Consider the following 18,124-nt stretch of genomic DNA (forward strand, 5'->3'; position numbering starts at 1 on the left):
GTCTATGAGCCAGCACGTATGTGTGTATGTGAAAGCATGTGTGAAATGGAATGCACATGTGAAAGTTGGTGTGTGTATGGCATCAATTTCATTTAAAATAATTATAACTTCGTACAAACAGGCAAGCAACCAATCAAACAACTAGCAAATCAATAATGACATAAAAAGAGGGGCATAAAATTATATACCACGGTGGTGCATTGCATGATAGCAATATTACCAATTAAATAATCAATCACACACAAATAGAAGTAAAAACTCAAATAACTCATGGGATTGTTTCCTTAATTTTGTTTACCATCACCAATGTGTGCACCTTCTCTCAAATACATTGTTCACAAATCAAAACATCAATAGCAGATACACAAATGAAAGATACTGTTGATCTTTGCATTTACAGTCACACAGAGATTCTTGAAACACTAAAGGTTGTAAATCTGCTCAATCAATGTTCGTGTGTGCGCATAATTTTTTTTCTTTTTTTTTTTAAACATCAAAAATGGTGTTTGTTCTTGATCTAATCAGAGTAAATGTTTCAAAGGTTTCAGACAATGACTTTCACCCACAAAATGGAGCATGTCTATCAATATAGCCGTGGTAAATTGCATGATCAAAAACATACACAATGGAGCAACTACTGTTGAGTGCAGAAGAAGAAAGACTTACATCTCTTGTCACTACTTTCAAAAAAGAAGAAAAAAAAAGTGATGGTTTAGGAGGGGGAAGGCAAACCCTTAATTTCTGGTGTCGATAAGCAACGGAAAACTGACAAGTGCATATTTGGTCTGAATGCATATGCAGAGGGAGTTAAGGCACTGGCAGGTTTGCATGCACATTTTATCCAGGGAAATGTTAGAAAAAACAAAATCCCTGTCCCTAACACATCAGGTGCTGCTGGGGTTTGAACCCAGACCTCATGGATGGACATTCAAAGCTCTTTCTGCTCTCACACTCACCTGATCCTCTCCTCCAGTCTGAAACACAAACAAGTTTCCTCCTCCCTCTAGACACCTGCTTTCTATCTTTACTCCATTCATGTTTGTTTCATTGGGTACTATACTGATTAAGGAGTGTTTTTGTTGATTGATTGTTTTATGTTTCTGTGAATAAAGAGGGAAATGGTTTACATTCTTGCATGGCAACGAACTCACCCCTCCCCTAATTTTTTTTGAAGGATTATGTAATTAAAAAAAAAAGAGCGGGCGAGTGTTTTTGTTTCACATGTACATGTGTGTGGAAGGGGTGGAGGTGCGGGCAGGGTGTGTGTGCATGAGCACAAGTGACATGAGCCTGTTAACATGAGAACTATTGTGCTTTCTTTGATACCTTATATATATATATATATATATATATATATATATATCCCATGCACTCATTCCCCTCCTTCACATCAAAAGTAGTGTGTGTGTGTGTGTGTGTGTGTGTGTGTGTGTGTGCTGATACACTGGAATAATGGACACTCATATGTTACCACCTGAAACAAAATTTATTGAGAAGATATTGGGAATAAAAACATAAACAAAGGAACAATGTCAGCTGATGTATGACACATCCAATGCCATCATGTAAATCAGTGGCAGGTAACAAATGGTTCTGTTTTGTTTTGCTTTTTAAATTTAGTTAGTGCTAAGAATGCATACCATGCACAAAGTACTCCTCTTACTGATTCATTCCAAACCAGGTCAGAATAATTATCCTGGTTGAGAGGGGGCGTGGAGATGAAAAGAGAGATGGTGATAGTGATGGAAGTGAATGGTGGGTGAGGAAACAATGACTTACAAAAGAATAATAATGAACACCACCAATTCAAAAGTTGTTTTAACATTTTCTAAGTACAACTGCACAAACATGTTAATGTAACCATTGTTTTTTTGTGTTTTTTTTCTCTATCCAGTTGTTATAAAGCTAGAAAACTGTGACAAAACTTTAGTTCTGAAAAAATTGGCGCTGAAGAATAAATGAGCAGGACTGAGCAATCTTCCAATATGTAAGGAATATGTCTTGAAATACTGAAAAAGTAAACAACTAAATGCAAAGGTAATATATACATAAATCAGTTCTGTGGATGTTAACAGCTACTTTTTTTTATTATTTTTTTGTTTTTACTGTGGACAAATTGTGGTGCACTGTGTGCCTCACCACAGCAGATCTGCACATATGAAATTAATGCTGCTCCCTCTGTGGCAGAGAGTATGTTCATACATGAATTCATATAGTGGTCACCCTTTTATTTTTCTGTCTGGAAATCTGTTTAGTATCAAAGTAGATTCTTTTGTGTATCTTCAAGTACATTCTTCTACTCTTTTGTTGCTGCTAATTTTAAGTAGATTATTATACTCTTTTGTTGTTGCTAATTCTATCTAAAATGGCTGATCATCAGTTTCAACTTATTCCATCTACAGTATGCTGTATTCTGAAGGTTAGAATTCCATCCTTCAACAAATAAAGACTATTTTAGAGCTGACGCCTTCTCTGCAAATGGAGTTAAAAACAAGACTCAAAGCAGTGTGTCATAGCCACAATTTATGAATTTTACACAAGAAACATGTTAATATCTTCAGTTGGACAGGACAACTGTGGTGTTATAAGCACTCTACAATGCCAAGGAGATCTAATTCATACATCTTTTTGTTTCACTTTTTTTTTTTTTTTTTATTCCCATGTGCAATGTGAACTAGAGAGCATGTATTAATGGACCATTCCATTTTCCAACACTTTTTTGCACACTATTTGCTACTTGTTATCAGCAGTTCAGCAGTTTATGCTGTTCTTCAGTTGGTACACAAGACACAGAAAAGCAGATAAAAATGACCTCTCTCTCAACAAAGCTTGGAAATTGCCAATTTCATTAAGTCAGTACATCTCACTGCAACTATTTTCTGTGCAAAAAAATCACACTGCAATTATTTTTCATGCAAAATAAGAAAGAAAATGAATGAGTAAATAAATGATAGTATGAAATACAGAAAATTAATGCCAATCAAGTGTACATCAAGTAAACATGAACATCAGCTGAGTTACACATTAACAGCAATGAGCATTTCACTGCTTTGCTCAAGTCAGCTTTTACACAGCATCCTCAAAAACAAATGCTGTTGCATCAATGTGTAAGTCACAATTTCCTTCTTTCAGCACACAGTTAATCCACAAAATGGCAAAAATCAATTTCAAATACATATTCCACTTTTCCAAACGATTTCAGTATATCCGCCATTCTCATTTTATCTTTACCTCCCCTAACAAAACATTTTCAAATATTGACAACAGTCTTTACACTGAAACTTATTTCATTCTTTTAATTCACCACAAAACAGTATATATATATATATATATATATATATATATATATATATACTTTCTTGCTTTGCTTTTTTTCATCTCACAAAAGCCTACAGTTTTCACAATCGATGTCTTTCCAAAATTTCTTCCATTTCAACATGACCCAAAACGATTTTCAAACTGGATTTCAAAACGTGTTTTCCCCACTGCGTCTTTGACAAAAAATCAACAAACTGCTGAAAGCCAGTTTCTCAAAGTTATCATGTTGTGTTGGCTTTTCAAAGGACTAAAAATACACAGAAATGTCAACAAAAACATAGATCACTGCCACACTTGCGTCACCAATCTTTTTTTTTTTTTTTTTTAGTTCACATCCCTACCCTCCAAGAATTCCGTAAGTCATTCTATCATTTATATACATGTTATATACAAAAGTGTTTTCCCCATCTGGTTTTCATGCTCTGCGTAGAGATCCTGCTTTATACAGACACTGCCAATGCATTGCACATGGTAATCACACGGGTAATCACTATATATGTAACAGGAATATAGGAAATATCAAATCAAATCACAGAAAACAAACCGTCCTGAACACATGCACACAAACACTGGATCCAGCAATTTTATCATGAATGCTATATAAACAAAATGAACAGTTGGAATTACAACAAACCTTCATATTGTTTTCTTTCTTTTCTTTTTTTTTCTTCTTTTTTTTTCTTTTCTTTTTTTTTTTTTTTTTTTTTTGTTACAACCAAGCCAAGTTCAATCTCTGATTTTCACTGGTGGAAAGAAGTGTTAAATCATGAGAATCGGACTTATCTGAAAATTGAGGGAGACACTAATAATAATGAAATAACTATAAAAAAAAAATTAACTGAAAAAACAACAACAAAATAACAAAACAAAAAAAAAAGTCCTCAAATTCTTTTTTCAGCTGAACACTGGACTTTACCAGCAGGGTAAGAGTAGTCAGGCTACCAGTGAAGTTGACACTTTCATCATTTTTACTCCTCAACTTTTTCGTTCAAATAATTTTTACTTATCATATATTCCCATGTTTGAGACATATATTTTTTCCCCTTCCTTTTCTCATTGCTTTCACAAAGTTGTTTCATTCATTTGCAAACTGATCAATATCGGGACACTTGTGATTAAAAAAAAAAAATCTTTAAAAACTCATCCATTGTCAGAACACAAGGAATAAATGATATATCTATATATATAGATATATGTATATGGATATAATGTATAGAGAGAGATATAGATATAGACACATATAATGAACAGTAATTCAAGACAAACCAAGCAAACTAACTGTAAACAGAAATGTTCAAACAATTACAGAAAAAGATGAATTTTGTTGAAGGTAAACTGTTGTTACTGGTGTTACACTATATGAACAAACACTAGTATAACAGAATTTTCAACATGCACAAAAAAACAACAAATATCAAATAACAACAAAAACAACAACAAAAACAACTTGGGATAAAAATAGAATAAAATCATTATACCTATGACATCAGCATACTTGAGATAAAACCATTAAAAAAAATCATGAAAAAGGCCAAAAAAGAACACATATGCAAAACAACAGAGATCATACTAAACAACAAAACTGAAAACAATAAGTAAATAAACTTAAGTTCATGAAGCTGATTATCATATCAGCATATGACTTCAGTGATTAGGTAAATTGTAAGTTTATCAAATTAAATACTATCAAACATAATACCATACACATAAATGACATGGGTAGGAATGCGGGGGGAATAAACATACAAAAATCAAACATATGTCAGCAGCCAGTTGCTGCAACCATGAAAACACATCATCACATTCCATCAACAAATAAGTTACCCTCATATGTATAAATACACATACACACACACACACAAACAACTAACTATTATTGCTGGAGTTAACTGCTCCTGGATGGCTCAAAACACACTCACAAACACAGATGCTCAACAGCTTAATATTTAAAACACAAACAAAAGAAAAATCAAATAAATCCACCAATGGTTCCAGTCCATCTTCTAGATTTTTGTATGCATCATGTGCATGCACATATGTGCATTTGTATGTGTATTTGTTTGTGCATATAAGCATGCTTGAATGTCTCTGTGAATGCATATGCTCTTTTGATAAAGACGAACCACCTCACCCACCCCCTTCTTTTTTAAAGCCTGTTTCGGAAAATATTGTAATTCTTGTAACTGACACAGTGTGTGTGTGTGTGTGTGTGTGTGTGTGTGTGTGTGTGTGTGTGTGTGTGTGTGTGTGTGTGTGTGTGTGTAAGCATGAGTGTGCATGTCTGTTTTGATGAAACTTCCACATGTCAGAGAACTCTGAGCATAAATCAATAAAACTTCAAGCTGTTTGCTTCTCTTCCCACAACATTAGAAAAATGAAAAAAATATCTGACAGCACAATAAAGACTGATCGTAACTCATGTGGTAACAATGATAAAAAATAGGTGCAGTTGAAGAAACGTCACTCAAAACATTAAACGTTTTAAAAATTAACTGAACAAGAAATATTCGAGCAAAACAAAAACCAACCAACCAACCCAAAACAAGAAAGAAGAAGAAGAAATTAATTGAACACTGAACATGGAAATAAATGAGAAACAATGGCTCCAATAAGAAAAAAAAAAGAAAAAGAAAAATGGAAACATGTTCATCACATAAGTGCAAGGAATGTCAGAATAATCAATTGATCCATACAAGCTGTGGATATATTGTTGACTTCCTGAAACAATACATAGTAAAATGATCATTTTCCTCCTGACATAAAAATGACCATTTCATATTACTGCTTGATTCTTTTTTTTCCCTCCTGACATAACAACTTTTTGTTACTGGTATACAAAACAAATTATTTTTAAAAAGCCAACCAAGCTTTGATGATAGAAATAACATCAAACTGTGACATAACCTCTCTCAAGAATAAATGCGTAGAAATAAGTATTTCACACACATACAATGTAATCAGATATTTATGACTTTAGAAAGCTTGCTTTGCGTATATCATATTTTGCTAAAATTATTAAACTGGTTTAATGTTGGCCATCTGGAAAAGATCAAAGAGTTAATCCAAGCACTAGCACATAAGAAAGGTTATGGTGGACAAAGGGTTAACAATACCACAGCCAAATCCATTCATTCCCTTCAGCATTCACAGTGCTGACAAGAAAATAAAGGTAAAGAAGCTATACACACAGTTCTGCAACTGAAAAACATGCAACAGAACAAATCATGAAAGGCGTAATAAATTGTGGCAAAGTCTGTACTCCCAATAAATAAGAGGATTGAGGATGGGATTGTACAAGCCATCGTGTCCTGGAACAACTGCAGATCTGAACTGGTGAATGAATCCTGTTCAGTCCATAAGTAAAATGTTTTATTCATACCCTTGTCATGTTTGTGGATTTCCTGACAAAGACTGTCACTCAAAAAGTCCAGACAGTCCAAACTGGATTCCAAGCCATCCCAACTGTACAATCTGTATTCTTTTTCTTTCTTTTTTTCATGTGTTTTTCATTCATAGAATGTTCTATTAAATGAATGAAACAAAAAAACATGAAAGAAGGAGAATGAATGAAGAGTCAGTATAGAGGGAATCAAAAGAAAGCAATCTCCAGATTTCTCTATGAAAACATACATCACTGACTTCTGACCCAGTATATATAAGCATCCAGCATCGAATCATCTCAGAATATACATACAAATAAAAATCATAACCCAAATTAACAAAACAAAAAGTCAAATCTACTGTAAAGGTTCATAATTTGGGAAATGAAGGGAGAGAAGGGGGAGGTCTCAAAAACAACTGAAAATGGAATGATTTAAGAGTTCATGACTGTGATACAATTATGTGGAAATGTAAACAGGAACGCTGAAGAAAAACTATCATATTGGACATGAAGCTTCCTCCAGGACACTTCTTCCACCCTGGGAAGCAGAGACAGAGACAAATAAAAAAGAGATAGATGGATGTGGGTGATAAATGAAAATAATCATAACAGAGAATAAAAAAAGAGAATGACAGCTGTGTGTAATAAATGAATATGCAGAAAAGTACAACAAAAAAATTTTTTAATGAGAGGGGTATAGGGAATGCATAAGCAAATAACAAAGCATAAATAACAATAAAATAGGTGGATGTACTGTACAAAAACAACAACAGAAGGAAAAAAACATGAACAAAGTGTAAAATTATTAAGAAAAAGAAAAGAACCGAGCAAGACCTACTTTGAAAGATGTGAAGTTTGTAAAGGACTGTCACTGAAACTAAAAACAGTATTTGCAGGCAGTCATTCCATAGGAATTTCACTGTCAGGAATGCTTTTTAACATCACATTAAGTCTCTGCAAATTCACAAGACTCTGAACAATCATTCATCATTTCCATTTGCCATGTGATATTCTTCCTCCATTTTATGGTGACCAGGAACAACATGATCCAAGCTGAAGGTACACACTGCACACATTCACACAATGTTTCTTTCCTTCAAAACCCACTCAGAATGTTGTCCTTTTAGGTACTTTTTGTTCTTTGTCATAAAAAACCAACAATACAATGTTCCTTTGTCAAAACTAATACACCATTCAAATGCACAAATGAAGAAAGTATCTCAACTAATTTACAAGGAGGCAAACCAAATGCAAGCAAACAATCTTCATCCTAAACCAACACAGACAATTCAAAATGCCTCATGATGAGCAAGCAACAGCAGAATGTTTCCTTCTCAGAATACACTCTTAACACTTCATCTTAACTAATGCTTTTTTTCTTCGTTTGTAGACTGGTACTCCCACTTTCACATGTCATATGAGTGAGTTTTTTCCTGTATATACTAATGTGGGCTTTTACATGTAGAAACAAATGCTTTTCAAGGACCATTTGTTGAAGCTCACACAATTAAGACCGTCTTTTCAGGTAATTCATTCCACTAATGAGGGACTAGGCCCATTACAATCTGATATATTTCAAAAACTTATTATAAAAAAAAAGAGTTCTGGGAGAGAGAGAACATATGGAACTGTGAATGTGTTAATTCTTTTCATTATTTTGTCGTTTATTAAACTGCTATGACAGCCCTTGTCCAAGTGTGATAAAGGAGAAGAAAAGAAGTGAGAGAAAATTGGCAGATGAACTGAGCAAAAGAAAGAATTATAAAAGGACGGAAAAAGGAAGAACAACAAATTTAAACACTAGATAAGGAAGAAAACAACTGCAGATAAAAAAACGCAAGTTTCAATTATTTTTTTTAAACACCTCATCTGTTCCCATAAAAATGCTGTGGCAAATATGAGATTGAAAAAAAAAAAAAAAAAAAAATCAGCATACACTGACCACTAGACATCTAGACATTCCTGCAACAGAATCATTTGCAGTTACTGACCAGATTCAGGTGTTGAAGCTTATAAGAAAAATCAGTGACACAGGTTCTGCCAAACAAAGGACAGGCTGGCACTATGACTAGGATTCCAAATCCACAATTTCACATCGCCACATCATTCAACCAAACTCAGTATCCAGACTTCAGCACAACCTCCACCCACACCTAGCCAGTTCTGAACACTCATGCCCAGATGTCAACCTGAACTTCTTGTTTTTTTTTCTTTTGTGCTGCTCTCAAAATTACCCACGCTTTTTATCCATACCCACATTCAATACATACTCAGGTTTATGTACAGACCTCAACTCATACCTCAGACCCCTGACTCATCTGTGAACAGACGTATACCCAGTAGTTAAAACGTGCTTTGGCTCATACACAATCCCAGTCAACCAAGCCAGACCACAACTTGTAGGAAGACCAAAAGATTCCATCCTCGCTGCGCAGACCCCTGGTCAGCAATGATGTCACCACGTGAGCGTGGCTGAGGACTGGAGCAGTGCAGAAAAGGGACAGCACTCTAACAGGCACAGGTCTCCGCGCTATCGGAAGTTCTCCTCGTCACTGTCTCGCTGTTGTCGAGGTAAGGTGGTCAAGCTGGTCTCTTCTGTGTCTGACCTGATAACAAGAAGAAACTGACCATTCAACAGACCAGTTGATCCATGACTCCATCAAACAATCATTCTTGTTAACTGATCACTGGTTTGTGAAAAAATGTATTACGATCATTGATACATGCATAAAAATGCACACACAATCAAATGGAACAATAAAATGCACACACGCTCTTCTTTACAGCAAGAGCACTGTTACATTGCGCATATGGGAGCAGAACATTACAAGAGGATGAAGTATAACCTTGAGTACACATGTATATGGTCATTTCAAATCAAAAACCAAGATATGAAAATTATGAATACTATCAGAGGGATACCCCCCAAAAAAACTGGCTGTACAAAACCCAAATCCTATTGAACGACTGATGTAACCGAACAACAATCTGATATTCCTTAAACAGAAAAAAAAATGTAAACACTGTTTTGCTTTATAATACCACTTAAATCAATTGACAAAGATAAACACCAACTCACGAGTAATGGACTTCTTCATCAGAGTCATTCAGCATGGACAGAGCAGGGTTGTCCTTGAAGTGAGATTCTGCACACATTATGATTAACACCTCAGCTTTATCTATAAAACTTTTTTTTTTTTTTACTTTTACTTCCGCAACAAATTTAGTGAACCTTCTGGAATTCTGAATGAAATGTAATACTTTTGTAAGTATTTAGCAGGATGGGATGGTAGGCGGGGGCAGGGGCAGGAGCGGGGGCGGAGGGTGGGGTGGGGGGTCGGGTTTACTGGATTATACATAGATATTTGAGGGACACTACAATGTACAGTACACAGTGTTTGTAAAGCAATTTTTTTCCCCTCTCTGTTCCTTATTCCATAATGTTCTCAGTGACATTCCTGTCACTTACCACCTCCCAAGTCCAATTCATGGTTCTTTAATTCCTAAAAAACTGAAAATAAAGGAGAGAACTAACTGTTTCCTACAGTCAATATTATTACGACGCGCTGTTATCGGGTAGTTTGTTCCCACGTCTCTTTTGGCAAATGAAAACGAAAACAAGGGATCTGTTCCATAACATCATTCTTTACTGATATCTTTTGACGATATCGTAATCAAAAAACACACTGCGAAATGGAATAATATAATGAGTTTTCAGAAAGCATATTCAGATCATTACAGCAGAAAAGTAAAGTGATAACTTATAGTCATTTCATCAAAAACAAGAGAACATATGAAAATCGAAGGATAAAAAAACATGGCTCAAAACCAAACTCTGAGAACATGAGTACCGGGCCAATCGTTATTCTGAAATCTTAGAAAACTGTAAACAGCTGATTTGGTTTATATGCCAAAATCAATTGCAAGTAAACTACCAACTCACTGAGTAGACTCCTGAGCATAGCATGACAAAGTGTCCTTGGTGAATCGGTTTGAGTATAATGCTAGATAAACTTTCTACGCATCAAATTTAGGAACCTTTAATCAGACTGAAGCACAAGTAAAGTGATCAAGGGAAAAAAATTCTTTTTTAAAAACACAAAGCACGGATAATGAAAACTGAGAGGCTACACTGCATTATTTTTTCAAAAACTCACCACAGAAAGCAGGCAGACAGAAAGCGGAAAAAGAGCTGTTCAAGTCTCAAAACTCACCATATAGGGCATTGGTGGAAGGGGAGTAGACAAAGGCCATAGTGAAGAGATAGAAGTTGAGGAGGCCATAGAAGGCCACAAACTCTGCAGAGTTCTGGTAGTTGGTGGACAGTTCTGCCACGAAGTTGTCCTGGAACACCCCGCCGCCAAAGCGAAGGGCGATGATGGTGATGGTGATGCCAATGACAATGACCATCAGAGCTGTCATGAACTTCAGCCGCAGGTCTGCAATGCATTGGCATTTCATTGGCATAACCTACACACAAGGTGGCCTCAGTCATCAAGGAAAGTAGCTTGTGAATGAAGCAGCAGGAGATAAGTGAAAATAGAAGAGATCGTAATTCAATTCCACTTCCCATTCCTTGGTCTATCTATATATTTTTTTGATATCTTTTTTTAAGGATCTGAAAACCACTGAGGGTGACCCTGCCTCCCTTTTCCTCAACAGTTGCTGCTAGTTTTGGTGCACATCATTTTTCACTCTGTATGGTGATTTGTTGAGCAAATTTTCCACATACCTTTAATAATGACACAGTGTTTGCAAAAAGCTACAAGTATACACAGCACAAAATGTTCCCCATGTTATGTCTTCACTGCCAGTATCTGTATTCCTACTGCCCCGAGTTTACTGAAGGTTGTTTTTTTTAATGTGCTTTTACTGCCTAATCCTCTCTGCTCATGAAGCTGAGCAGATATTACTATGAATCAGCTTGCTGACTTAACTTCATGCATACATATACTTCGATAAGCCAAAGCATAGAAACAAGAAATGTTTGGTGATTTCACATAACATCAATTTAATCAAAGGACACTAAGTGGCAAACATATGTGAGACCTTTATGGGCCAAATATTTAATAAATAAAGTTAATAACAGTCATTAGTTGTATTTTTTAAACATTCAATAAAAAATACATCTAGTTAGTATTAAATGCACTGCATACCATTTTGACATTATGAAAAACAATAAGAACAACAACCACACCCACCATGGCATCGCTTTTAAGAACCAGAAAACTCAAACATAATTACTCATATAATAAATTTTCTTTGGCTCAAGTATGACCACCTGAATATTTGACAAAAATCAGAAGCGTGTGTGCAAACATATATACAAAAATCCAGCTGATTATTTCATATCATATTAACAAATAAATTGATGGTTAAAAACAAAACAAACAAACAAAAAGTCTTGCCAAACACAGACACCATTACTGAAAATTAGTCTTGGGCAACAAATAAATGTTCCTGCTTTCTTGGAACCTAACTCCAAGCTCACCTAGAAGAATGGAAACGCCCCTAAAAATATTTGTAGCAAATCATTTTTTGTTTCTTATTCTTTGTCATTTCATGTAAATTAGGCAAAAAAAAAAAAAAAGGTAACTGCACTGTAAAACAACAGAGAAAGAAAAACAAAAACAAGGACTCACCAAAATAGGGCATTTGTCTCAGCTCAGCGTAAGCTCGTATCAAAAGATACACAAGATACAGCAGGTAAATACCTCCCAGGACAAAGAAGAAAATCTTGAAACCCTGTCACAACAAGTAAATGAACATTTAGCAGTACAAGACAACAGGTATTTTCACACATCCTGTGTAACTAGTTTTTGACTGAATACTCATTGAAAATCATCAACCACTGATTAAATACCTTGAGCTTGGTTAAAGTAAAGTTAAAAGTGGCATAAATACAAATGCAGGTAAGCGACAAATAATTATCATTCACTCTTTAATCAACCAAAGAAAAAGAAACATACAGCACACACTCCCCAGACAATACGTACCATACACATAATTTTTTTCTTTTTTTTTTTTTTTTGCTGCCCCATCATCTGCGCCGTTTTCAGTGGCATTACTCCCACGCCGTTCATTTAGATTCCCCCATACACGGCCACACCCGGGTTCGTCCGTCGCAGTTCCAGTGTCGGCAGTCCACAGGGAACCATCGATGTTAGGTCGCCTGGAGGCCACACACCAGAGGAGACCCTGCACTGCTGCTGAGTCACTTCGGTGGTGTTCAGTGGTGCCTGTTCTGTTTTAACGTACTTAGGACACCACCTACTAAGCCCCCTACTAACGACAATAATGGCTTAGTCGTGGAGCCAGACTGAGTGAGCGTCTCTCCCAGAGTGAAGACCGCCACCACGTCCCTCAAACAACAGCCCCCCCATGAATCTGCCGACACTGACAACATTGACAGGACTCACCCCAAGCACGGAAGTGGAGGGGTATCGAAACTGAGGTCACCATGAGAGCAGGGCATGAAAGGTCACAGACTTTGAGACTATTTTGTTTATATTGATGACGATGAAGGAGAAGGAGGATGACGATGATGATGACGATGTTGCTATGGAGGTCCATTTTGGTCTGGGACTACGTGACAAGGCTGTACTCTACGCTTCCTGTCATAATGATATCCCGGTGTTAACCAGGCCCGAGAGATACTGACACTTGCAGTGTTGGTCAGGTAATTAGAGCAACACACCCAAAGACGCATCCTTGAAGTGGATGACACTCGACTGTGTGGTCCCAGTCTCCCCATTTAAGCCCACAGCACACTCAACTCTGGGTAGGAGCCGGCCACAGGCCGAAAAACCCACCTCCGCTGGGATTCGAACCCGCGTCCTCCCAGCCGTCAGTCCACAACGCTAACCACTTCGCCATGGCGGCTGGTATACACATAAATATTTTCAGGCAAGCACAAAACAGGAAAAGACTAGCAAATCATACTTAATGAGCTCGGCAAGTAAGAAGAGAATTTCTAGCTGACTGACCAGAAAGTTGGTGGTATCCAGACGATAGTAGTAGGTGGGGTCATGCAGCTCATTGTACTCCTGCCAGGAAGCCAGAGTCACAGCCACAATCCACAGCAATCCCACCAGCAGCACTTTGGGCAGGTAGAACCGTGCAAAACGACGATTCGTCTGTACAGAGGGTGCAGGCTGATGCAGGTATTCAGTCATCACATGAGGGGCATAAACTACATGAGAATCACTGCATAAAACTTTCTGGCACAAAACTGTTTGGAAAATCACTGCACAAAACTATTTATAAAACTTACAAAGGTTTAAAAAATTGTTGCAGTGATATAATGGTAGGGAATGGTCACTCACACTACTGTTGTCAATGTGTGACTAAGCAGCAGATGTCAAACTTATACCAATTTAAAACTGGCATGACCAAACATCACTTTAGTCGACTGGGAAGTATTGGAAGGTACTGTCTGGTTGGAGTCTCATATAGGTCATAAATGATGGTAGTACACTGCTGGCACATAAGACTGGCTGTGATTGTGCAATGCTGGCAGCCAAGACCAACTGTGGTCTGTGTGTTGAGAAGCCAGGATACACCAAGTGGAGATATAAATGCCAGTGATAGTGGAAGGAGAGGGAACAATAGCGCATTAAGTCTGGTGTTCTGCTAGTTCACACATACCACATGCTTTCGTTCATGATGCTTGCTGTGTCAGATATTTACATTAATTTCAGTTTGAACTCATCAAGGCTACATGACAGTAAGTGTGCAGTATGTTGAACATATATAACAAAAGTAAACAAGAACTGAGAAGGAACTCTTCAAGGACAACCTCTCATAAATGTTCCAGAAAACAAACATCCTTGCATTTTCTCTCAAGAAATCATGGATTCAAAGGCAATTTTATCATCAGTCATGTGATATGCCCATAAATACACAAGTGCTTGACTTGATTCCATACTTGTGTCTCAACACATTCCTCAAAATTGCGCAAAAACCACCACAAAAGCCATAAACTACTTACCATTTCAGTCATGTGCAAACAAACAATACATACTTAAAAAAAACAACAACAACAAAAACCCCAACTAATTCTAACCAACCTAGCTCTCAGCAACACTTGCAATTGTTCAAATCCAATCCAATCCTCTTGACACATAAATTTTTCAACAAAACTTTCACACAAAACACATCCAATAGACACACTCCAAGTCCTTTGATTCTCTCTCAACACACAGACACCCACACCCATGTCATATTCAAACCATCCAACTGCCCTTGATGCAGACTGTGCACAGAGATAAGCACCCACCTGCCTAACACCATGGTAGACACAGAGCCAGAAAAGGAGCAGGGCACTGAGGAAGGTGGCCTGGAATATTCCGTCAAACATGCCAGGGATCCAGCTGTTCACCAGGAAAGTCAGGGGAAACAGGGGATCTGTCAGGGCGACAAAAAAACACAAACAAAACACACTGTACAAAAACCATACAAAAATTGCATCATGAAACTGACACACAATATGAAGACTTGACTGACAACATAAGGAATCGCATGAAATATTATTATGTGAACTGATGCCTAATTCAATTTCTCAGAAACGCTTGAGGCATGTTAGAAGGTATCTTCCTACATACCCACCTGCACAAGTAAGAGTGCCTTAACCCTTTCGTTGCCAGGAAAATAAGATTTAAGTGAAATCTATTTGCCAGGGTTTTTTCTAAAAAAACGGGAATAAATTTTCAAAAAATTCTGTGCTCTTTGTTATTGGAGAAAGACCCATAAAAGTATATATTTTCTAAAAGGGAAATGAATAAAGAATACAAAACACATGATGTTTTTGAAATCAGTGTTGTTGTTTTTTTCACATTTTCAACTTGTTCACTGCAAACATTAGTCAGGTAATTTGCACTAAAATATCATATTTTGTGGACAAATGGATATCTGCACACACAAAATCATACTAGAACGACCACAATATAAAAAAAAAACTGAAAAAGAAATAGATATATAATGCATTGACTCCTGCAAGTGATAATATGGATATGAGGCCACGCCCCCTCAGTCTCCACCCCCGTCCTCTTCACCCCTCTCACACGGTCACTTTATCCAGTTCTCATCAGACCGCGTTGGCTGAGTGCCAAGAAAATAGCCCACACCATGGCCTGCTAAAAATTTGGTGACTTCTGTCGCCTGCTAGAGCTGAACAGCCGGCATCACTCACTGATAGTCGTATCTTGGCCACTCTCTTGATTGCTCCCTTTATTTTCTATCAAATCGTCCGATAAATGTTCACCACTGTCTTCTCCTTCGAATTTATGCTTCAATTCTTTCCGTCAGCTAAAGAAAGTAATCTTTTTTGATTTAGTTCACCACAATCGCATGTCTTGAGCACGGAGTCAGTCCGACATTTTGTTGAGCGAGCGAGGAGAGAAGCCAGGCAAAGACTGCGGCCAGTAACCCAACCAAAACGTTCAAATAAAGGACTGCCTTATGACGCAGATGGTGTTTCTAGCTATGAATAGAATCTAGAAAGATGCCCCAAGCTAAAGCTACCAGCATTTTTGTCAACGAACTGAATGCAAAGTAGGGAAAAGTCAGAATATTTCGATGACGAGTTATCTCGTCATTGTGGCAGTGAAGCGTACATGCTTTCCATGACGAGTTATCTCGTCATATAGGCAGCCTAGGGGTAAAGAGACAGAGAAAGAGAGTTCAGGGGTGAAAAGAAATAAAAGGAGAAAGAGGCACATACACACATAAAACAAGACAAACAGGCCAACAGGACTCAGTCTGTCCATTTTCAATCTGTACATTCTTCTAAAAACTCTACTTTTACACCTTAAGGCACAGTGCTGCCCCGTCCTATTTACTCTGTACACAAATGACTGCAGAGGCACGAAGGTAACTCCTGTCAACCCTGCTACTGAAGATCCCAACAACCCAGCTATTGAAGATCTGTCTGACTCTGATGCTATTTACTTATTAAGTGACATTAAAAAGTTCTGGTCCTGACGCAAGGAGAACTATCTAGTCCTGAACATTTCTAAAAGAAATGAAATGTCAAGAGATTTTCAAAAAGACCCTTTGCTTGTAATTAACCTTGTTACAGATGGTGAAGCAGTGGAGAGATTTAATGAATGTAGATATTCAGGGACTATTTCAGACAATAAACTGGCTTTTGATAGTTATGCTGATTGTGTTTATAAGAAATGCCAGTCTAGAATATTGTGTTTGCAGAAGCTAAGAAATACTGGTACGATTCCAAGGTTATCCAGAGCGACTACTGATGTTTATTAGGCCTGTGCTCTCAGTATCATTTATGTGCTGGTATGGAAGTTTGGGAGTGAGCAGTAAGCAAGTTATGAACAATGTCATGAGTGTGTGCAGTGAAGTTGTAGGAGTAAAACAAGCAAGCATGCAAGAGCTTTATTTGAGACAAATGGCTGAGGGCTGAGGAAGCCAGGCAGACAGCAACTGACAACACTCATATTTTGGCAAAGTTCTGAGCTGCGGCCATCTGGACAACGCAACTAAACTTATAATGTGAAATCCAGAGCTCAGAAGACTTTTATTCAATGTTTGATTCACTGTTTAAATTCTTGAGAACTATTTACAAGTACATGTGTGTGTATGCGCGCTTGCACATGGATGTGCATATTACATTATCAGTTTTGAAAATAATATATTTAGCTGAGATATACTGTGCAGGATGAATCTGCAATATTCATATCCATAATTACAAAGTAATAATCAATCATAATATTGCTTTAAAGCAAATATGTGAAATGCTTTTATATGAAAGGAGCTCCTGTTTAATCAAGTCATGTTTAACGTTGTTTTCTTGTATGTTTGTGTGTTGGGTAATTGTCTACTTATGTTTTGCCACACCTGATGCAATTTCTTTTTATGAGATAATAAAGTTATTTTTATCTTAGAGGGAGAACAGTACTGAATAGTAAGATCATAATCTTTTATTCTCTATCAGAGACCAAGACAGACAACAAACATGTATTCATGCATTGCATCTCCACAGAACACAAGATAGAAAGAAGAAGCAAAGAAGACAGAAATGAAACAAAGGACACACACACACACGTAAATACACACAAAGCGAGACAAACAGGACAAAGTCTTTTTAACTGAGCATCAAGATCATCAAAGCATCACATGTCAAGGTACCAAGACTGAGTTACATGAGCGATGTAAGCAGTGCTAAGTTTGGTTAAAGTTAAGAATTTTCTTAAGTCTACGCATATTCCACAGATCTGGGAAGCTACAAACATCGCTTACTATACTTCCCAGACCAGCTCACCATCATAGAGCAGTAGGAGGGGCAGAAGGATGGACATCCACTTCTGTTCAATGGACCAGTCCCGCACAGAGAACTTCCGCAATGAATGGGCAAACATACACTGCAACAGCCAGATACAGACAGTGTGACAGAGAGAATGACAT

At 37.1% G+C, this 18,124-nt stretch overlaps 1 protein-coding gene across 2 annotated transcripts in view; it reads right to left on the minus strand.

Moving 5' to 3' along the window:
* Positions 1-1,176: 1,176 nt before the first annotated feature.
* Positions 1,177-18,124, minus strand: part of LOC143282823 (transmembrane protein 181-like) — a 33,663-nt gene continuing 16,715 nt past the window's right edge. For both annotated transcript variants that reach the window (XM_076588630.1, XM_076588631.1), the window contains exons 8-14: positions 17,982-18,081; positions 14,979-15,106; positions 13,687-13,836; positions 12,343-12,445; positions 10,915-11,139; positions 9,780-9,846; positions 1,177-9,306 (exon numbers count right to left, since the gene is read on the minus strand). In XM_076588630.1, coding sequence (XP_076444745.1) covers positions 9,231-9,306; positions 9,780-9,846; positions 10,915-11,139; positions 12,343-12,445; positions 13,687-13,836; positions 14,979-15,106; positions 17,982-18,081 — 849 coding nt within the window. In that variant the 3' untranslated portion in view covers positions 1,177-9,230. The remainder of the gene's footprint in view (positions 9,307-9,779; positions 9,847-10,914; positions 11,140-12,342; positions 12,446-13,686; positions 13,837-14,978; positions 15,107-17,981; positions 18,082-18,124) is intronic.

This window comes from Babylonia areolata, chromosome 6 (assembly GCF_041734735.1).
Source record: "Babylonia areolata isolate BAREFJ2019XMU chromosome 6, ASM4173473v1, whole genome shotgun sequence".
Classification (NCBI taxonomy): Eukaryota; Metazoa; Mollusca; class Gastropoda; order Neogastropoda; family Buccinidae; genus Babylonia; species Babylonia areolata.